Raw genomic sequence first — 21,767 nt, forward strand, 5'->3', positions numbered from 1 at the left:
CAAAAGCAACAAAACAAACAACAACTCAGGAATGCAAGATGCAAGATGCATGCCACGTTCTAGCGTTTCTCACTCAAACAAGTACCAAAATATGGTATACGAGAACAATCGGTGGCACAATTACGTACTCTCTCTATATATATAGGCTAGTCGTTCCTACGATCAAGGATTTTATAACGCGCTTACGGAGTTAGTTTCCTGCAGAAGAACACAGAGACAGATGTAAATATCCATTTCTGGACCCTTCGTGCCAGCACACACGAACGGCCCCCATGTGTCCTACGCCACACGGGTAACGCATATGCAGTTTCCCACATATTCACACATACATTACCATCCACTATAGAGATGGCACCCAGACGTTCGACGCTGAATGGGCAGCGCTGCATATGTCATAACAACGTATTCACTTCCCGTACACTCGCCTTACGGGACATCCAAGGGTAGACGTGTCCCAAGGGTCACGGTCATGGCCAACCGCATGACAGGTTTACATCTCGTAACATTGCCTTACGAAATGGCTGTGATCACAATCACACGACATGAAATCCGCACTCCATATCAGGCGGCAGATAGTGACAGGCTCATTTGAATTGAGCCTTATCACCTCCTCGTATGCTCAACATACGGGACCCGCGCACGTATGAAACACGTGGGCTATTCTAAGGACTACCAGAATGCTTACCTTGCTTACCTTAGCGTAGGTGTGTCGTTACCGAAATAAGGTTTAACAAAAAGTAAAAGCTGGAAGTGCTGGAAAAAAATAGATACTTAGTTGCCACCTAACTTATAAAACATAATTAGGGCATACGAACTATCTATTCTATTCCTTAGCGCATCTAGCGTCAACTTTTCGAAAAACCCAAAATCGTTGCAAGGTAATCACCCCAGTGCAATTTAGAGCTCTGATGCCAGCTGTAGCAGCACCGTCCAAATTAAACCGGCTTAAATGCACTAACCATCATCTTAATACTTAATCAAGTTACTGTGCACTTAAAACGGTGTAACCTGACAGGCTGTCGGGTAAAATCCCGATTAAACTACTGTACTCCAGGATCATAATTGCACTTAGACCCGTACGAAGACGAGCACAGGTGTTACCAGCATACAGAAATCTTCAAATTAATTTACAACACAGGTTTTACATAAAAGCCTTAAATACAAACAACAGAGTTCAAACGCACAGCGGAAGTTTAAAACTGAGTTCGAAATACAATACGATAGCTACGACGACGATAAAAGGTGAGCTCCACATCCTGCCCACCGATGTGACGCCAACCTGCCCAAACTTCACGGGGAAGACGGGGCCCACTCGACGGTCCAACCTGGAGGGAGCGGCTGTCCAATCCACCAGCTTCGATTGCTGACGCCCTCCCAGTGCTGAACTCCGCTTCGGATAGGCTCCGGTGTCTGGAGCCGGTCCTTGCTAGCCAGCTTGAAGTCGAGGGCCGCGAGCTGATTCGGATGGTGGCGGAGCACATTCTGACCTGCCTCCGGAGCCACGACCTGGCCATCTCGTTAGCCCCCGTGGTCGATGGTCCAGTGGCGGAGATGGAGGCCGCCGCTCGAGACAGCGTGCGGGAGGTCGTCGACTTCGTAGCCGCCTACTTCAAGCGGGAGCCTGTAGACTCCTGAGCTAGACATTGTACCTTTGTTTTTTTGGTTATGTAACAAACATTGTACTAGTTGAAACTTTAATAAAGGAAAATTTCAACTTAGCTGTTTGTCAGTTGTTGTGGTTGCGGTATGCAGCACCCCGGCGCCCTGGCCCCCTGGCAGATAGGTTCAGTTGTGAGACCTATCTGCCATCGGAGCCGCAGAAGACACTCCGGACCCCCGTATGAGGTTGAGCAAGCGTTCTTGGGCGTAGGTGTAGCGTAGATTGCAAGCCGAGCGAGCGTCTTATTCCCTGTGTAGCAAAAAGAACTACAGAGAGGAGAATCAACTCACTTGTATGGCAGTAATGATACTGTAACTTAGTTGTTTGACGCATGCAGGATCGATCCTTGGTGTCTGGCTCAAAGCAAAAGCCCCGGGCCCCCTGGGAGACAGGCTCAGCTGTTTTGGGTCTGTCTACCATAGAGACTGGACCTCGATCTGCATGAAGCCTTAAAGCGGATGCTGGGACCCCCTGGTAGGTAGGCTCAATGATTTGAGACTAGCTACCACCAGTCAAGGCTTCACCTGCATACCACTCAAAATTACAGCTTAGTAGAAGGCCCGCGGGACCTATTCTGGACCGACCCCAGGATAGTACGAGGTCCGGAGCTCCGGATGCATAGGTCCAGATAGTTCAATGCTTGTTACAGAGTGGTGGAGTGTGTAGGCTTAGGGTGCGGAACCAGGCTAAGGCACTACACAGGGCTCCGTACCACTCCTGGAAACAACACGACTTTACCGGACTGGCTCCGACGCTCCAGACCTTTCCTAGAAGTGGGTGAGGTCATTCTATCGTACTCGATCCTTTGAGATATGGAGCTGGACCTGCCGTGTAGGACTTAGGAAGCCAACCCTTGAGCTTAGAATGAGGTTCGGGCCCCTAATTACCGAGCTCCGGGTACTAGAGCACTCGTTACAGGGTGGTGGAGTGTGTAAGCTTTGGGTACGGAACTGGCTAAGCGGCTACACAGGACTCCGGACCACCCCAGGAAACGAGCACCCCCTCTCCAGAGCAGGTCCCTAGGGGTCCGGACCCCTCTCCCAGCAGCAAAGGGGGTCCGGACCTGTACGGTAGTCCAGCAACTCAATACAGATCTTAAATGTAGCGATAAGAGTGGAAGTCCGCGCAGGGGTTAGAAAGGCAAAATTTCGAGAATCGAAAAGCGATATAAAATTTTGACACAAAGTGTAGCAGCACCGTCCAAATTAAACCGGCTTAAATGCACTAACCATCATCTTAATACTTAATCAAGTTACTGTGCACTTAAAACAGTGTAACCTGACAGGCTGTCGGGTAAAATCCCGATTAAACTACTGTACTCCAGGATCATAATTGCACTTAGACCCGTACGAAGACGAGCACAGGTGTTACCAGCATACAGAAATCTTCAAATTAATTTACAACACAGGTTTTACATAAAAGCCTTAAATACAAACAACAGAGTTCAAACGCACAGCGGAAGTTTAAAACTGAGTTCGAAATACAATACGATAGCTACGACGACGATAAAAGATGAGCTCCACATCCTGCCCACCGATGTGACGCCAACCTGCCCAAACTTCACGGGGAAGACGGGGCCCACTCGACGGTCCAACCTGGAGGGAGCGGCTGTCCAATCCAGGACGCACAGATCTCCTCGAAGTCTGCAGGGACACAACCTGCTCAAAAGGGTTACAACAACAACCCTGAGTATACTAATACTCAGCAAGGCTTACCCGACCTTGGGTATACTTAGCCCATTACCTAGACATGCAAGGCTTTTTGGCTCTGGAGTTCTTTTGCTGAAATGCTACTAGGAGTGAATCCTTACTTTCAATATTTTAGCTCCATTTAGTACAGTGAGTATTAACTAAATTCGCCTAAACATCTAGAGCACACATGGTGGAGAAGATTATTCTTCAGAACAACATATACAACATTCCATCGCTACCTTTCAATACTTATTTCACTTCTTACTACGATGTGACGCAGTGACCAAGGTTCTCTTAACCGAGAGAGACGGCGAATCGATTCGATTTAACCTTGCAAGGTGGACCTAACTCACATGACACATGTAAGCCCCGCCGGGCCATGCGCGTCAACTGTTTCCACATTACCACGGCATCTGAACTACGCCTGCTAAAACCCAGGTGATGGGCCCCTCGCGGTGAACTCCCGGAGAACCCGGAGGCGGCATCCTATCCAACACCCGCCAACTCCCACACCCAGCGTAGCATGGCGGAATTCAAATCACCGCTGTAATGTGGTACACAGCTTACCGGTTTCGACTACCTCCTACTTCCGGTATGTGGTTAGTACTGTTCAAACTCGGTCATCAGGGCCAACAACGGTACGGTCCTCAATCGACACAGGCGGGAGTTCATTTTCTCATCTAATCCAACTCATTCCCGCCCGGTCTCAAATTCTTTTTACTCATCAACGCATTTCCAAGCCAAAGCTAAGGGATCAAGATCCTAAACTCGCGAGTGACAGCAATCACTCGACTTCTACCGAAATCCTATTTAGCAAAGCATTTCTATCGACACCTGCATACTAGTATAGGCCCACGGTACCTAGGGAAAACATGCATACTATGGTTCCATTCAACTCCTAGAACATAAATGCACAATACTTAAATAAACATTGAATAATTTTAAATTATGGTTATGCTCCGGGGCTTGCCTTGCAGGTCAGCGGGGTTAACGAGATCTCCTGGGGCGTGCTCAACGGCGACCTGCTGCTGCTCCTCTGCTCGAGGCTCCTGGACCGGCTCAGCAACTAGCGCGTAGGCAGCTTCGTTCGTGGAGTCTACACGAATAAAAATATGCCATGCAACAGTTAGGATATGGTGCAACGCATGAGTGCTGCTGAAGCGATTCCAAAAGTTAAAACATTTTAGCCTGAAGTGTTTCCTTCTAAAAACAACTACTAACGGCTTAGAGCAGCATGGATTAAAACCGAGACTTACTTTGCTAAGGTTGTACAAGCATGAAACAAATTAACTACCACACTAAATAAGGAAAAGAGCATAGCTAGGGCAACTATAAGCAAAACCCTAACTTGCCTACAAGCTCTAGCACAAGAATTTACCAGCTAAACTTGAAAGCAGTAAGCATGCCACCCAAATTTTTCTAACATTTATTGAAATAGAAACACATTTCTTTTAGCCCTAGAAAAGGAAAACAAACACTAACAGATGCACAACCAAGCACAAAGGCTATGCATCTGAAAATTTTACCGTGGATTACACATGCAAGGATAAAGCCACTGCAAATTTTTCATAATTTTTAGAGCAACACAACAAGTGGTACAAAAATAAACTAGGTTAAACACAAATTAAATTTTCATCAGAGAAAAAGTGATAAAAAACATGCTTAAGTATTTTTCCTCTGAAGATCATGATTTTAGAAACCTAACAAAATTTGTTTGGCATTTTTTGCATTTTTCTGTGATTTTCTACGCAATTATGAACTTTCAGCCAAAATAAAGAATAACAATTGATAACATAAAAGGGTAAGGGGGGGCTGACAGCCGGGCCCCACTTGCCAGGGACCCAGACCCGCCCCCCACCTCCTCTGTTTCACGCGCGCCGTGCGCCACGGCCGTGGCCGGTGGGGCAGCCAGCACCGCGGCGGCGTCGGCGTCCCGGCCCGCCCGCTGCTCGCCGGCGGCGCGGCCCGGCCCGCCCGCGGCCCAGGCAGCTCGGCGGAGCCGGCGCCCGTGGCGGCGCAGGGGGGGCGCGCGCGCAGCGCGCTAGCGGCGGGGCAGGGGCAGACGGCGGCGGCGCACGGCCGTTCCCGGCCCGGCCGGCGGTGGAGGCAGGGCTAGGCGGCGGGGGCACGACCAGTGGGGCCAGCGGCTGCGGGGCGCGCGGCCACGGCCCGCAGGGCGTGCGCGGCGCGGCCTAGGGGCGTGCGCCAGGGGGGTCCGCGGTGGCGCCGGGGCAAGGGCGGCGGCGCGCGGTGCCCTTCGCCGGTGGGGCGGAATCGGAGGCGCGGCGGTGCGGGTGAGGACCGGTGGCCCCAGGCGGCCCTAGGGCTCGCAGCGGCGCGGGCGGGCACGCGCAGGAGCTGCCCCGCGGCATGCGCCAGCGGCGGCGCGCGGCGGCTACAGCGGCGCAGCGACGTTCCGAAGCCGGAGACCGCGGAAACAAGGAGAAAAGAGGCCGGGAAGTAGAAGAGGGTTGCGGGGGAGCTCACCACGGACCGATTTGAGGCGGAGGATGGTCGGAGGAGCGGCTCGACGGAGAGGGGCGGAGCTCGACGGGGACAGCAATGGTGGCCGCGACGTAAACGCCCGATTTGGCCGGGAAACAACTCGAACGGGCTCGGGGAGGGGCGGAGTGGTTGCGAGGTGAGGTCGCGCGACTCCAGGCACGACGAATCGAGGCGGGGTGGCGAGCTTTGGCCGGTGCGACGAACGACGACGGCCCGAGCTCGTCTCTGCGCTACGCGTGAGCTCGAGGAAGGAGAAGACGATGAAAGGGGAAAAACGGAGACGGCACCGCGACCGGATAAGGACGCGCAGCGCGGCGTGCGAGGATCGTCGACGGCCGACGCGTGGAGGCGTCGCCGACGAGCACAGTCGCCGGTATGGCCGGCAAGCGTCACAGTGCCGAGCAGTAGTACGTCTGTTCACTCGTTTAATTGATTTTAGCCCGAGTTTGATCAGATAAAACTCAAATTTTCATATAGAAACTTGAAATTTGGCCAAAATAAAAGTTGTAGAGGAAGAAAAGATCTACAACTTTTGTTTTGGGCGAAAATTGACTTGGAGCTCGGATCAAGGACAAAAACGAGATCGAACACAGCTAAGTAGATGTTTACTATGCAAACACGATTAGCATTAACGACGAATTGAGTCCACAATTAGCGAGATAAATCGTGATTAGCGAGCACGATTAACACAGGGGTGTTACACAAAGCCGAAACTAGGCAAATCTTTCCTTTGTAACTTGATGTACATGGCTTGCGCGATGGATGCCAGAGGCCGGGTTTACGAGGGCGGACCTCTACCGCTCTGGGCCGTGCGTTAATGGTAGCCGACGGTGCGATGGGTGCCAGAGGTCGGGTTTACGAGGGCGGACCCCAACCGCTCTGGGCGCACGCTGATTCTATCTTATTACAAAGGAAAAAATTATTTCCCTGCTCTGCCTAAGTGTAAAACTTACGCAGATGCTCTATGTTTCATGGGTTGGGCAGCGGCACTCCATCTTCTGTGGCAAGACGAACGCATCCGGACCGGCATACTTCTGTAACCTTGAAGGGCCCCTCCCAGCTGTGGGAGAGTTTGTGGAGCCCTGCTCGGTTCAGGATCCGCCTCAGGACGAGGTCGCCAGCCCGGAGCTCCCTACGGCGAGGCGAATCCAACGGCCCCGTCGTGCGGAGTAACGAAGACCCACAGTCGCAAAGAGACGCGAAGTGGAGCGGCCCCACTGCCAGAATTCTGTACGGGATGTACAGCTGTAATTCCACTAAGTTGTGTCGAGTGTTGTAGCATTACGTTTTTGCCCAGGGAATATTCCAAGATGCTGGCGGTTCGGGGGTAGAAAGGGAATTTTGGCCGGGGAGTAGTTGAGTTTCTGGGCTATAAATACCCCCCTGTAACTGTTTTGAAGAGATATGGAATACAGAGCAAAAATGTTGTTGCTTTGATTTTCGTGTCATAATTACGTCCGCTGCCATTTCTTTAAGGACTTCGCCCTCCACTTCTCTAGCTGTTGTGACCTCTTCGCCCCGAATAGTGTCTTACACCAACACCCATCATCATTTATATCACCTACTCTATACCAACTACCCACTGTGGAGCCCACATGTCAGATTTTTTATTCACCCCACTCCCTTTCTCTCTCTCCCACCGCCCCTTCTCTCTCCTCTCTCTTTGCTCCGGGGCTCCCCCGCCCCTGCTCCCGGTGTCGGTGCCGGCGCCACTTGTCCCTACCCCTCCCTCGCTGGTGGGGTGGAGCGGTGGCCGCAGCGGGGCCTCCACCACGCGTCCTCTGGTCTCCCCTGCGCCGGGTCGAGGAGCTACGGCGCGGCGGATCCATGCACCACCCCTCCCTCCCTCTCCGCGCCAGGGCCCTTGCACGAGCTTGCCGGCCAGATTCCGCGGCGGGGTAGCTGCGACGAGCGTGGAGCGGCGGTCGCGGTGGGGGCAGCGGGGGCCTCCACTGTGTGGCCTCCGGCGTCCCCTGCTCCCTCCGCGCCAAGCCCGTAGGCGAGGAGCTGCGGTGGCCTCCCTTGTGCCGAGCTGAGGAGCTACGACAGCCGACGCGAGCGTGGGGCGAGGCCAGCCTCCTCTGCTTCCTCCGCCCCGCCCTCGCCGGCTCCGGGTGGCGCGGGACGAGCGGGTTCGGGCGGCGAGCAAGGCCCCTTCTCGACATATCGCGGCGCGGCTTCGGCGTCCGCAAGGCCTCCCGGCACCGGCGGCAAAAGAGGGGCACAACGGCGGCATCCGGCCAGGCACGGTGAATCTCGTCGGTGGCATCGGCTCGTCTCCAGCTCCTCTCTCTCTTGCGCGGGGCAGCAACTGCAACAGCCATCGGTGGGGCCGGCGCAGAGGATAGCGTGCTCCTCCATTTCCGCTCGCAGTAAGGGAACCGGGAGCGTTCGCATGTTTAGCGAACGACTCTCCATATGCCGCTGCAGCGTTTTTTACGCTAAATTCATCCTCCTGGGAGCTTTACCGTGTGCCGCTGTGGATAACCTCATGGCGATGGCAACACGGAAAGGGCCAAAAAATTAAAGAAAATTTGTTTTTGGATCAAATAGTCAAGTTCAAAAGAAAAAAAGTCTAGAAACTAAGCTGAATTTTTTAAGGCCAAGAAAATAATTTTCTTTAAAATGTTCCCAGTAGATTCGACCACAGACAATCCTACTCGATTGTGGTACTGGTACGGGGTCCGCTAATTCGCGGGCGCGCGCCACGAGAGAAACCAGCGAACGATTTCGGACAAGTACTAGTTTTTCCTTTGCAATCACCAGCGCACGGACGGGCCACTCGTTTTTTTTGAGTAAATTCCCTGTATGTCATTGGAAAATGTAACCCATCCCTTCTATGCCATTGAAAATTACCTCATCCCTTCAATGCCATTGTTTTTAATTTTCTATTCCCTCTATGCCATTGGTGTCAAAAATACTAACGGAGCAGTTAAACTGAAAGACAAAAGGACAATAATACCCCTGGCTCCTATTCCTTGCCCTCTCTCTACTACCACTGACGTGTGGGACCCACACGTCAGATTAATCTTCCGGCCGCCGGCAGAGGAAGCAGGGACCGCAGCCGCCGTGCGAGCCCGCCGTGCGAGCCCGCCGTAGCTCGCCATGGCCGGCGCGAGCGGAGGGAGGGAGGGAGGAGGGGGCGCGCGCGGCCGGCCAGCGGGAGGGAGCAAAGAAGGGGAGGCCGTCCGCCGCTGTCCCGCTAACCGCCGCCACAGCGGCCCCATGCCGCGGCCGGGGGAGGGGAGGCGAATAGCCGAGGGGCAGGCGTGCTCGCGCAGGCCGGCAGCGCTCCGAGGAGGACGGCCGCGCGCCGGCGGGAGGCGTGGCCGGACCAGCCATGGCCACGCGTGGCTCTGGCCGCCGCCGCCATCCCCGCAGCTCGCCATGGCCACGCGCGGCTCCGTCCCCGAGCAGGGGAGGGGGCGGCACGCGGGGGGGGCGGCGACGAGGCCAGGCAGGGGAGGGCGCGGCGACGAGGCCCAGCTTGGGAGGGGGCCACCGCGCCGTCGAGGGCCGAATCGAGGGGGGAGGAGGAGAGGGCCGTGCCGCGCGGGTGGAAGGAAGGAAGGAGGAGGAGCGGCGCCGTGCGTGTGGGAGGAAGGAAGGAGGAGGCGCTCGCCAGCCACCTTCGCCCCGCCTCGCGCTCGCCGGCGAGGGAGCAGGGAAGGAGAGGAGAGGGAGGACGGAGAGGGAGAGAAGAGGTGGAGGGGAGGGAGGAGCGCCCCTCCTCCCTCGCCGTTGGGCGAGCTCGCGCCGCCGCCCCTCCTTGTCTTCCTCCCTCGCCGCGGGGGACCCCGGCGGCGGCGAGCTCCGCCGAGCTCCTTGAGCCTGCGCGCGCCTCGCCATGGCCGCAGATCCGCGCGGCGGCGGAGCTCGATGGCCGCTACCTCCCCTGCGGCCGGCGGCGACCTCATGCGCAGTGAATCGAGGCGGCGAGCACGCGCGGGCGCAGCCGTGGGCGTGCACGAGCGGCGAGCGGAAGGCGGCCCGCGTGCGTGCGCGGCGGAAGGCGGCGGGGGGAGCGCGTCGAGGCGTGGCGGGATGGCGGCCGGGTGAACTGCGTCGAGGGGCGGGGCGCTCGGGGAAAAAAATTGCGGTGAGGAAACGGAGGGGTATTATTGTGTTTTTCCCTGTACCTTTTAACGGATCTGTTAGAGAAATTAACGGCAATGGCATGGAAGGGATGGAAAATTATAAATGATGACATAGAAGAGATGAGGTAATTTTCAATGGCATAGAAGGGATGGGTTATATTTTTCAATGGCATACAGGGAATTTACTCTCTTTTTTTCGGTGCCACGGAAGTGCACTGCACACTCGCGCCATCATGGTCCCGACTCCCGAGCCGGCTCTGCTAAACGGCGGGCACATACCAGGAGGATTATGAGCGCTTCATTTCACGCAGCATATTGTTTTTCTTTTTTGGAAAATTTCTTTTTCCATGATTTTCTATTTTTAAAAAGTTAGGAGTATAGCTTATATACTTGTATAACTTATTCCCTTTATATAACTATCCGATGATTTTTTTTAGCATAACTTCTCAGACAATAATTTCTCAGCACATTTTCTAGGATATGCATAACTTTTACGTATATTTTTTCCAATCAATTTTTTATAGAATAATTTTCCAACATAACTTTCATGACACATACAACTTTTACTCATAACTCTTTCAGACTACTTAATTTAATTTTGAACATAACTTCTATATAAATGTTATCAGAAAAATTTCTTACGCAACTTTGATACATAAGTTCGGCATATGTCTGTAAAAAGTATAAGTTCTCGATACAACTTTTAAGCATGCTTTATACAAAATATTTATCAGAAGAATATCTCGAAAACACAATATAAAGTTGGTAAACAAAAAGACTGAAAAAAAAAGAAAAGAAAGCAAATACTAGGCATCGCAAAATGTAAAGGAAAAAAAATTAGAACATACATGCACGACAAGCCTACATGCATGCACTGGCACAGCTTGTGGGGAAAAATCAGTTGCAGGGCTGCGCACGTGGAAGGGCAGCAATGATTGCGCGCGGCGGGATCGGTCGCTGCAAAGCTCGCTGGCGCTCGTTTGCGGGATTGGATTTGCGGACTGGTACCCACCGCCGCACAGGCTGTGCGGCACACGGACCGTGCGCGGTGGCTGTGAACCCACCGGGCCCCTGTGACGAGCCGCGCGCTAGGTGCACACGCGCGCGAACACGAACACGAGCACGGCACTGCGGCGGCCATGGCGAGCGGCGGTGGCGACCCGAGGCCGGAGGACGACCCCTTCTCCGACGGCGAAACCAGCGAATCCGACTCCGCCGAGGAGTCCCGCCCGCAGCGGATGGGGGCGCCCCGGCCCGGCGCCACAAACAACCCGATCCTGACGCGCCTCGCGGTGTCGCGGAACCCGAGTCCGCTGGCCGCGGCCACCGCCGCCCCCGGGGTCTGCCTCCTCCGCTTCGCCTGGGAGTCCGCCGCGGGGTCCCTCGTCGGCGCCGTCGTCGGATACGGTAAAACCCACGCCGCCCGTCTTCTCCGCTCCTCACCTGCCTCCCCCCGTTCGAATGGAACCTCGGCTTAGGGTTTAGGGCTCTGCGACGTGTGGTCGTGGCGCCATTTCGTGGCCTTACGTACGGATTTGCGATGATGGGTTTTGGACCCCGTGCGGATTAGGTTTCGTTTCCCCGATTCTAGCCGCCCAATTGGTGTGATTAGTGTTGTTTTGCAATGGGCATTGTTCCCCTGCGGTAGCCGGGCATTAGTGTGATTTGCACGTTTTATTTGGTTGCGCTCTTGTTTAATTTGTGGTATCCGGTCTATCCTGCTCATAGGAATTGCTCACACTGTACAGTTTCGCCTTCTAGAATGTTCTCTTGTTAGTTTAGTGTTATGCCAGACTAAGTTTCTAGAGATTGTTGAGAAGATATGGCCCGAGCACAAAATTTAATTTACATACATCTTTTGAACTCATCCTGCTAATTATGGAACATTTACTTGGTTTTAATAAATGTCTAAGTTTCCATCGAAATGCAAGGTGAAAAATTCTCCTTTGCTTTATTCACTTCATTAAGGCCCTGAGTCCTGACCATGTAACCGAACAGAGGTTTAGTGTTGGTTATATTCATGAAACAAGGACTTAGAATAAATTTAAAAAGCAAACTAATAGATGAAGGAACCTTGATTCACACAGTCAGATATCACTTGACTTAATCTGCTGTTGTGTGCTGATAGTCGAGCTAGGAAAAGGTTAACTTTCATGGTTATTTATGTTACCTTAAAGAGCTCTTAGAATGCTAAATTATAGGCTATCTGTATTCTCTGCTTTCAACTTGACGTACGTGCATAGTTAAATTGTTAGTTGGTGGGTTGGATGCTTCTAGCATATTTGTCTTATACCGATCTCCTTTTTGACAAGAGAATGTCTGGAGGTGTGTTTGAGGTTTTTCACATCTGCCGCTCTGTTATTCTACCTGCCCTGCATGTATGAGGATTAGTTGGGTATGTGAAAATGTTGGGCCTTCTTACAGTTCTATGCAATTGAGGATCTGCGCTAGTGATAGATTTCGATAAATATGAGTCCTAAAAGTGAATTCAAGTTTCATAAGTGGATTAATTCAGGTTAGATTTTAATCATATCTCACAGCATCTGTCATGCCAACCAGACCTTGTTTCGCAGTTCATCCTGCATCACAACACACAATTAACCTAACAAAACTAGACTTGTATCCTCTTGTTCAAACCAGTTTGGACTTTGTACATCCTTGAGAGTGTATTATTCTTGTTCAAACCAGTTTGGACTTTGGACATCCTTGAGCGTGCATCATTTGAGTCACCGCTTACAAGTAGAAATTCAAAGATGATTGCTTAATATAGAAAGTCGAGAATAGGAACCACAGAAGATGATTGTGTCAAATACTACTGATATTACTGAAGCTATAATAAAGTTGAATAATCCATAAATTATCTTGATTACCTGTTCGTTCACTATGTAATTGGGTCTATTACTCTAGCTCTCCATAGAACTGTTCCCAAAACCTGCTAGCCCGTCAAATGCATATATGCTTCAACCTGAGCCATGGAGGCTTGATCTGAATCATCACATGTGAAAGGAAAATATTCTTTGTGGGATTGCCAGGCTGAGAGTCTCTCTGCTAAATAATTGCTACCCTTATTTGTGAAAATGAAAACAGAAATCGATATTGAGATATAAAGATCTTAATCCTTTAACTGATATTATGGTCACATACCACACTGAATGAATACTTTCACCATAAATCTGTCCACAAAATGGTTTTTCTTTTATTGGTTTTAGTACCGGTAGTGGATCAGTATACTCTGCTTAAACTATATATTCTCTGCCGTAGCTGTTAGGTCCTATGGATGCTAAGAAGGAAAAAAAATCTATTTTATTTCTGTTTGATATATCGACATATTTTATGCTCTTACTTAGAGACATTAAAAACTATATGACTAGTAGAGATATCACCTTTATGACTTACGTGAATGACAATCTGGACCTTATATTTTAATTGACCCAATGTTCTTAAAAGTGCCTGGTGGGTTGTTTGTGCCTGGTGGTGTCTAGCACCAGATTGTATTTTCATTGTTTTGTTTTATGATTGTTTGCTGCTAAGTGTATTCTGATAGCTCTGCTTTGCTATTTTTGGTAACTCTTCAGGTAAAGGTTTGGTTACGATGAAGGGTTTTAAAGGATCATTTCCTGATGCTGCATCATCTGCTAAGGTATAAAGAATATGCATTTTCACATGTGGATACCACTATTGTGCCTATTGTTTACCAATTTCTCATGTTTATAATTTTGCGTTCTTTGCTCTAGATATTTGCTGTTCTTGCTGGTGTTCAAAGTTTGGTAGCCTGCTCTTTGAGAAAACTACGTGGAAAAGATGATGGTTCGTATTTGTTCATGTTCTGCCTTTTTTTCATTTTCTATTCCTTTGGATTAATAAAATGCTAAAGGATGACCATGGTCAATTGTTTCATTTCCAGGTATCAATGCAGGAGTTGCAGGCTGTTGCACTGGCCTTGCTCTGAGCTTTCCAGGTAAAGCCACTATAAATAGTACAATTATTAAGCTTTGAACTGCTGTAAGATAAAATTGTGGCATTCTTGGATATCTTGGCAAGGACTAGGATTACATAAACAATAGCCATATTGTTTACGCTGAGTTAGGGCTGGGAGCACTTGCACTCTGCACTTTTTTTATATACGGTCTTTGCAATTCTGACTTAGTTCTTTGATGAAAAGTGAAAACATAGTGTTTAATATTATTTTTAAATGATGCTAACTTTCTGATTTGCGTGTTTCTTTGCTGTGCCTTTGCCTTCAACCAGATCTAATTGACTTTTAGTCCTATAGTAGAAACTTTCCCATGCTATGGGCCACTAGGCCAGAGGGGAGCTGGTTATAAACTTGTGATAGTTCATGGCATGGTAGTTTCTGTAGATGGTTTTGATGAAACATGCAGCCTTATATGATGTCCTTAGCATCCATAACAATTCACAAGTTCCAATTTTGATGCTCATCATGGTTAAATATTTTGCCTTTTTGAAGCCTTTAAATGCTTCCATAACCATCTGCAATTTATTCCTGTGCACTATATAGTACCAGTGTTTAGCTGTTAATTACCCTTGTCTTACTGTGGTGTCCATGGCATATGTGAACTATTTCTGTTCTGTCCAGTTAATTTGTTGTGCTCACTTCTTTTTGTTGTCTTGGTATAATGGCCCTGTTTTGTTACACCATTGTTCACTAATCGTTCTGCGAAATGAATCTCATTATTTCTTTTTGGGTCCAGGTGCACCACAAACTCTGATTCAAAGCTGCCTGACCTTCGGAACTTTCTCATACATCATAGAGAAGCTAAACAAGCAGCAGCCTGCTCTGGCGCTCCCACCGGGCTCGAAGGACCTGAAGGGTGGACAGAGCGTTCTTCCTCCCTTCACGCTTCCTCTTCCCCATGATGCTATGGAGGGATTTTCTAAGTTCCAAAACTTGTTGTCGTCAAAGTTTCGGGGAAATTGAGTTACCTTTACGGAATAATGCCTAGTTGCCCACTCTGGATTGTGTCGTTGTAAATCCATCAAGCTGAGCCTTCTCCTTTCAGTTTATCTTTTCTGCGAGTATATGTTTCTAAGGTAGTGCGTTGCTAGTGTTGATGATTCTACCCTATTCTGTGACAATTTTGCGAATAATGGAAGCAGCCTTGCTGTGTTCAATTGTTGTTGTATCGTTGAACCTTTCATCTATACCGCTAAAATGCTAGTTTTTACTGAACTAGTTTTTTGAGGAGGTTGTGTGCCAAGTGAAACATAACAAAGCCCCAAGCCTAGATGGTTCCCCTGCTAAAGTTTAGCATGTTATTTTGGGAAGAAATGTATGGCGGGTCCCTAAATTTGTCTTCTGTGTTATCGCGGTCCCCAAACTCCCAAAAATGCGATTCTGGGTCCCCAAAGTTGTTAATTGGTTCACGTGAGGTCCAAATCACAATTACCCTTGTTAAACATGGACCTGACATGTGGGGCCCACATGTTAGATTCACCTTCCTCCTTCCTCTACCTGCCGCAGCGAGCCGAGCTGCTTGTGGCGCGGCCCTCCTCCCTCCAAGCTCCGGCCTCCACAGGGCTCTCCTCCCTCCCCGCATCGGCCGCCGCGCGGCCCTCCTATCTCCCCGTGCCGGCCATGGCACGCGGCCCTCGAGATCCGGCCATGGCGAGCGGGCCGGCTCGAGCTCCCTCGCCGGTGCGCCCCACTTCTGGCCTCCCTCGCAACTCTCTCCCTCCGCCACTGTGCCCCTCCTCCCCAGCGCACTCCGCTGCTCCCTCGGCCGTCGGCCACCTCCGCCGCCGCCACGCCGCCCCCCTCTGCGCCCTCCTCCCTCCCCGGCGCGCTCCCGGTCTCGGAGGAGGCCGCACCGTGGCCGATCTGCGCGCGGTGGAGGCTATGGCGCGGTGCGTCGGCGGTGTGCACGCGCAGTGCGGCGACTTCTGCGCGAGCGGCGGCGCGTGCGGGGTGCGGCGGCGGTGGAGGCTCCTGCTCCCTCCGTTGACGCGCTCGAGATCGAGCTCGGCCGCCGGCGCCCGTCCTCCCTCCCTCCCCTGTGCCGTCGAGCAACGGCCGAGGTCCGCCGTCGAGCTCGGTGGCCTCGAGCTCCGCGCTTCCTCCGCCATTGCGCCCCTCCTCCCCGGTGCCCTCCGCTGCTTCCTCAGTCGCCAGCCACCTCTGCCACCGCTACGCCGCCCCCTCTGTGCCCTCCTCCACCCCTCCCGGCGCGCTCCCTGTCTCGGCAGAGGCTCGCACCACGCCGGATCCGCGCGCGGCGGAGGCTGTGACGCGGCGGCGCCCTGCCGGCTACTCCGGCCCGCCGGCCGGATCCATGCGCGACGGACACGGCTGCGTGGCGAGTAGGTCCGAGTAGCTACGGTGCGGCGACTTCCGGCGAGCCGCGGCGCGCACGCAGTGCAGCGGCTTCCGGCGAGCGGCGGCGCGCGCTGGGTGGATCTGACATGTGGGCCCCACATGTCAGATCAATGTTTAGCAAGGATAAATGTGATTTGGACCTCACATGAACGAAGTAACAACTTTGGGGACTCAGAATCGCATTTTTTGGAGTTTGGGGACCGCGATGACACAACAAAACAAGTTTAGGTACCCGCCATGCATTTTACTCTTTTGGGAAGTTACAAGAAGGGTACTTCTTTTTAGTTTACACATTGGGATCATCACATTGCTGCCAAAATACAGTGTGTACAAGTTGAAAAGCCAAATTAAGCTCCAATTATTGACAATGATCTCAGTAGTCAGTGGTCGATGAACCACTAGTAGCACTAGTGAAGTCGGAAGTGATCGAGAGCCGGCCGGCCGTCAAGTCCTTTCTTGTCGTAGTGTGCCAGGAACTCCGTCACCGTCACGCTCCTGTACAGCGCCCTCGCTCCGCCGCCGCCTGGCCCCGCCGTGAGCTCGGCGATGGGCCCGTACAGCCTCGTGGACCTGGCGATGTCGGCGTTGCAGAAGCACGCCACGGACACCCTCGCCGTGTCCCGGCTCCGGTTGGCCAGCACCCGGTGCTCGACGCTCCTGAACCGGCCGTTGCTGACGAGCTGGAGGAGGTCGCCAACGTTCACGACGAGAGCGCCGGGCACCGGTGGCACGTCCACCCACCGCCCGCCGAGGCGCGCCTGCAGGCCGCCGCCGTCGTGCGCGCCCTGCAGCAGCACGGTCAGGAAGCTGGGGTCCGAGTGCGCGCTGCACCCCAGCGTGAGCTCCGGCTCCGGGCACGGCGGGTAGTAGTTGCACACGACGCTGATCCCCTCCGCGCACCCGATCCCGGCGAGGCGGCCGCGCTCCAGGCCCAGGGCCTCCGACAGCAGCGCCAGCACCCGCGCCGCCACCGCCCGCGCCGCGGCGCCGTACTCGAGCAGCACGCCCCGGACGGCGGGCGGCAGCTCGTCCGGGGGCGGCGGGTCCGGGGCCGCCGCGCAGAAGAGGGTGTCGCGCCAGTTGGCCGCCGGCGACTGGAACAGGTCGAAGTTGGAGTTGAACCGCAGCCGGCGCCCGGGGTCGCGTGTGTAGTAGGGCCGCTTCGCCGCCGCGGGCGCCTCGTGGAACCGCCTCACCGACGCCAGCGTCTCGGACAGGAGCTCGCCGGGCACGCCGTGGTTCACCAGCTGGAAGAAGCCCACCGCCGACGCCGCGGCCTTCACCTGGGCCACCACCTCCGCACGCGCCCGCGCGTCCGACGACTCCGATGACGAGAGGTCGATGACCGGGATGCTGACGGCGCCGCCGCCGCCGCTGCTAGAGGAGGATACCGGCTGCTCCTGCTGCTGCAGGTGGCGGTGCTGGTGGTGGTGGAAGATGGCGGGGACGGCCGTGACGCCGGCGTCCACGAGGCCCTTGACGCCGGCCTTGGTCTCGTCGAACGCCTTGAGCTCGCTCAGGCGGTCGTAGGCACCGGCGGCTTCGTCCGTGGTGGTCGACGACATCGCTGCCGGGCGGCCGGCCGGGGCAGCGAGGGGAGCTTGATGGATCAAGATTATCCTTCCGGGGAATGGTCGTTGTGGCCTGGTGGGAGGGCGGTGGGTCCGTGGATGGGTGTTTGAGTTCGTCAGCACATACGCAGTCGGGTGGTAGGTGGTGTTGGAATTACGACCCATTTATTCTATTCAATATAATAAAAGAATTCAAAATCTAATATTAAACGGTAGGAAATCAATTATTTAATTTCGTATTATGATTTGAGGAGGATCTCAACCGACTTAAAAAGTGGATGGTGTGTACACCACTTGTGAAGCCAATAGGAGGAGGTCGGTCAACCACACGTGCGCGTGCACTCACCTCGCCGAGGCCGGACGTGCAGGTGCGGTGCGACGTGCTGAGATGAGAGCTGTTAAAAACATTAAATCAGAGACAATAAAATGTGGCATTAACAGGTGAAAGATGACACAGAATAAAACCTTTGCTTTGCGGTTAATGAGATTCCTAACCTGTTATAACGTCCAAGTTCGTTGAATCTGAGGCACCTCCACGTCTATATAAACCACCCCCTCCCCCTCATCCTCACACCACAAGCACACTTGCTTCAGGTACTCCTGTTTAGGAGACCTCTCCCTTCTCCCTCTGCTGCTTTCTGTCATTCCCATCGCTAGCGCGGCGCGCACAGCTCTAGCGAGAGCAGGCATCCGGAACCTTTGCTCGCTGAAGATCCTGCACGGGATAGCAGGCAATCAGGTTTTTGGGGAGCGTCTTGACGCGACTGCTCGCTCCCTGAACGACTATTTCGTCTACATCCCGGCGTGAACGACTACTTCGTCTATTTCCTGGTGACCGTTCGTGGGACTGCACTGCGAACATCTTCCTGCATCGACGTCGTTCGGCTACATCAGGCAAGGCCAGTCGAATAGAATGTTTATTCCAGCTGGTAACGGCGCATCCGGTGCCTCCGGCACTGGTCCTGTCTTAGGGTACACTTTAAATCTATTCTGATTTAATATTTTATTCATTCTTATTAGTGAGAATAAAATGAATACAAACACATATTTTGTTCACACATTATCACTTCTTTATGCCATGAAATTGCTAGTAATATTTGGAATTAAAATATATCGAAAATTGTCAAGTTGTCTAACACGTGGTAGGCACCGTACACTTAGCGAACACGCAAATGTTCAAAAACGTAACATCAACCAAAACAATAATCGGATGAACTGCGACAGAGATGCAAAGTCACAAATGAATGAATGATACTCCGTACATGACATTTGGTAAAACTTTATCACTTACAACTCCATCAGAAAAGCCGGAGCCAGTGGAGCCATAATTCGAGGCTCTACCAGCTCGTTGTGGTCATGTGACGGGAGCGAGAGGAGAAAGAAAATCAGCTTCGTTGTGGTGAAGCTGGTTTGCATGCACTCCATTTGATACATCTCCACATGAAGCTGCTGATGGAGCTATTGTTCGAGCCCTACCGAAGGATACCTAAACAACTGGCCTTCGTTGTCACCTCGCTACGGACCGGATCGGTAGCTCCAAGGCCAGACGATCAATCATAATTAGTGCTTCTCCGGTGGCCTTTCAAAACCGAATCTTGAGCTATGCTGGTGTAAGGATCGGGTGCTCAGTCTAAGAGGGGGAGAGGGTAAATTAGGCACTAATAAAAACTTGGACCTATGACTCCAACTAGTTTGCACAAAACTTAAACTAAAACAAGCTATCTAGATGTGCAACTAGGTTGTTCTAGTGTGAAACCCCTATCCCAAAAGAGTTATGCACCCTATAGCCTTTCCTAACAAAAAACTACTCCATAAAAGTAAAGGCACAAAGATTGCAAGTAATAAACGCGGAAGCTTAAAGAGCGGGATAAGAGATAGCAAACTCTTGACGCGGGTGTTTATCCCGTGGTTCGGTTAGCCACAAAGGCACACCTACATCCACGTTGTTGTAGCACTCACTAAGAGTATTGCTACTCGACCACCAAGTCTCTTCCGTGAACACAATCACGGTCACCTTGGCCCCGGGTTCCACTAAGGAGCTTCTCCACAAAGGATAGGGGTCTCCACGTCCCCCGCACAAAGATGTCGTCGCCGCTCCACACCAAGTCGGAGGGTCGATGACGTTGCCGGCAAGCTTCATGCTCCAAGGTGCCGGCGCACCAAGCTCTTGTTTTGGTTCACTAGAGAACCACAGCACAAAGGCTCAAGGCCTTGCAATCTCACTCACTAAGAGCTAATCCTTTACACAATACTCTCAAAGTGTGATAAGGGCTAAGGATATGATCTTGATGCTTTTGTATGGCTTGGAGATGTTCTTGGGTGTGTGTGGGATGTCCAGCAACTCCAACAATCTTCAAATGGCCGGGGTGAGGCGTATATATAGGCCACCAAGTCTTGTAGCCGTTGCTCCAACGGTCAGCAAAAAATTTGCGCATCACCGAAAGAACCGATGCCTCTGGCAGAGGTAGCGTCGGTGCTTCCGGTCACTCATAACCCGAAGTAGCCGTTGAACTCCTGACAGCTGACGCAGTGATCACCGGTTGAATCGATGCTTTGTACCGATACATCATCGGTTCATCCGGTGCTTAAGAATCTTCTTCTGGGCGCTGACGTCATTGCACCGACGCAATACTCCGATGCACCGTCGGTTGAACCGGTGCTGAAGAATCTTCTCCTGGGTTCTTGACATCGTCTCTGGAACATAGGACGCCCAATGCACCGATGCCCCTTTTTGACCCGTCGGTTCAACCGGTGCCTATAGGCAGACTTGGCTTTGATTCCCTTCTGCACCAGAATTCCATAGCGTCGGTTCTTCCGACTACCATCGGATGCACCGATGCCCTTGGCGTCGGTTCTTCCGGTGCTACGGACTGAAGAGCTTTCAGGGCGCTGCCCTGAGACCCGCGAGGGGCGACTCCCCCTCGACCCCCGTCCGCTAACCGGGCAACGGAACCCCCGTAGGGGCGGCCCTTCGGGCCTTGCTACACCTATCTTTTCTTTCTCTTTGTCATCACTTGAACCTAAAAGCCTGAGAATGGTCATCTTAACAATCATATTAGTCCAAGTGTTGTGTTGTCATTCGATCACCAAAATCACTTGAAATGGCATAAATAATGCCATGTTGGCAGATGATGAATACTCATCGCCACTACAAGATAGAGAATCTTTACATTATACAAAGATTCGACTCCCAAAGGCGAGTCGATGCAATGGCAATAGGAAAATACAAATGCGCAATGTTTTAAACAGCAACAACTGCTGACCGTTGCTCCTAGCCTCTATATAATCATCCATTCATACTTTAAATTCTGCAAGCCTACATAGCCTAGCACACATCAAGAAACAAATAGACGCAATAACTGCTCAGCTCTCATCTTCATTTGACAAAAAAACAGAAGCATGCAGTCATCTACTCATCTTCATCCACCAGCTTCACATTCTCCATTTGACTAACAGCACAAGGCCATGTAGTGAGATAAAGAAATTTGTTCTCGATTATCACAGTTGCTGCATCACATATAATCAATTTGGCGATTCCAATGAATTTGACCTTCCACTGCTCACTACCCCTATGATTGTTATGCATAGAGTACCTTAACACCAGCCCACCAATCCAGAAGCCAGACTGGCCAGAGCCAGAGCAGCTCAGCCAAGAACCTGTTGATCCACCGGTGCAAGCTCCTCGACAATGGCCGAATCTACAGGAACACGATGGCCTGCATCACCAAAGAGTGTTCTAGACATATATTGCAAGAGATCATTGGATTAGCATAGAAGCAAAAAGGTTGGTCATCAGTCACCGGCATTGATGGCGAGGCCAGAGAGGAGGAAGAGGAGGCCGATCGGGAGCACGGTGAGTAACGCCGGGATCTCCATGTCCGCGTCTTCCTCTAGCTTCCAATGGCAGCT

The 21,767-nt window shown here is 52.1% G+C and overlaps 2 protein-coding genes across 2 annotated transcripts; one reads left to right on the forward strand and one right to left on the reverse strand.

The window, feature by feature from the left end:
* The first annotated feature begins 10,997 nt into the window (after positions 1-10,997).
* LOC120666335 (mitochondrial import inner membrane translocase subunit TIM22-3-like) lies at positions 10,998-15,099 on the forward strand. Its single transcript, XM_039946164.1, has 5 exons — positions 10,998-11,360; positions 13,529-13,593; positions 13,688-13,760; positions 13,858-13,911; positions 14,666-15,099. The coding sequence occupies exons 1-5, from the start codon at positions 11,093-11,095 to the stop codon at positions 14,890-14,892; spliced, it is 687 nt and encodes a 228-aa protein (XP_039802098.1). The 5' UTR covers positions 10,998-11,092; the 3' UTR covers positions 14,893-15,099.
* Positions 15,100-16,510: 1,411 nt separating this feature from the next.
* On the reverse strand, positions 16,511-17,985 carry LOC120666336 (DIBOA-glucoside dioxygenase BX6-like). Its single transcript, XM_039946165.1, has one exon. It carries the CDS (start codon positions 17,850-17,852, stop codon positions 16,695-16,697), a length of 1,158 nt encoding a protein of 385 aa, XP_039802099.1. The 5' UTR covers positions 17,853-17,985; the 3' UTR covers positions 16,511-16,694.
* Between the last annotated feature and the right edge of the window lie 3,782 nt (positions 17,986-21,767).

Source organism: Panicum virgatum, chromosome 3N (assembly GCF_016808335.1).
Source record: "Panicum virgatum strain AP13 chromosome 3N, P.virgatum_v5, whole genome shotgun sequence".
Classification (NCBI taxonomy): domain Eukaryota; kingdom Viridiplantae; phylum Streptophyta; class Magnoliopsida; order Poales; family Poaceae; genus Panicum; species Panicum virgatum.

Excerpts from the sequence above, each read along its gene's own strand:
- LOC120666336 (XM_039946165.1), bottom strand. The coding sequence starts at position 17,852 with ATGTCGTCGACCACCACGGACGAAGCCGCCGGTGCCTACGACCGCCTG.
- LOC120666335 (XM_039946164.1), top strand. The coding sequence starts at position 11,093 with ATGGCGAGCGGCGGTGGCGACCCGAGGCCGGAGGACGACCCCTTCTCC. Across the intron at positions 11,361-13,528 it reads CGGCGCCGTCGTCGGATACG|GTAAAGGTTTGGTTACGATG; the intron begins GTAAAACCCACG and ends GTAACTCTTCAG. Across the intron at positions 13,761-13,857 it reads ACTACGTGGAAAAGATGATG|GTATCAATGCAGGAGTTGCA; the intron begins GTTCGTATTTGT and ends TTTCATTTCCAG.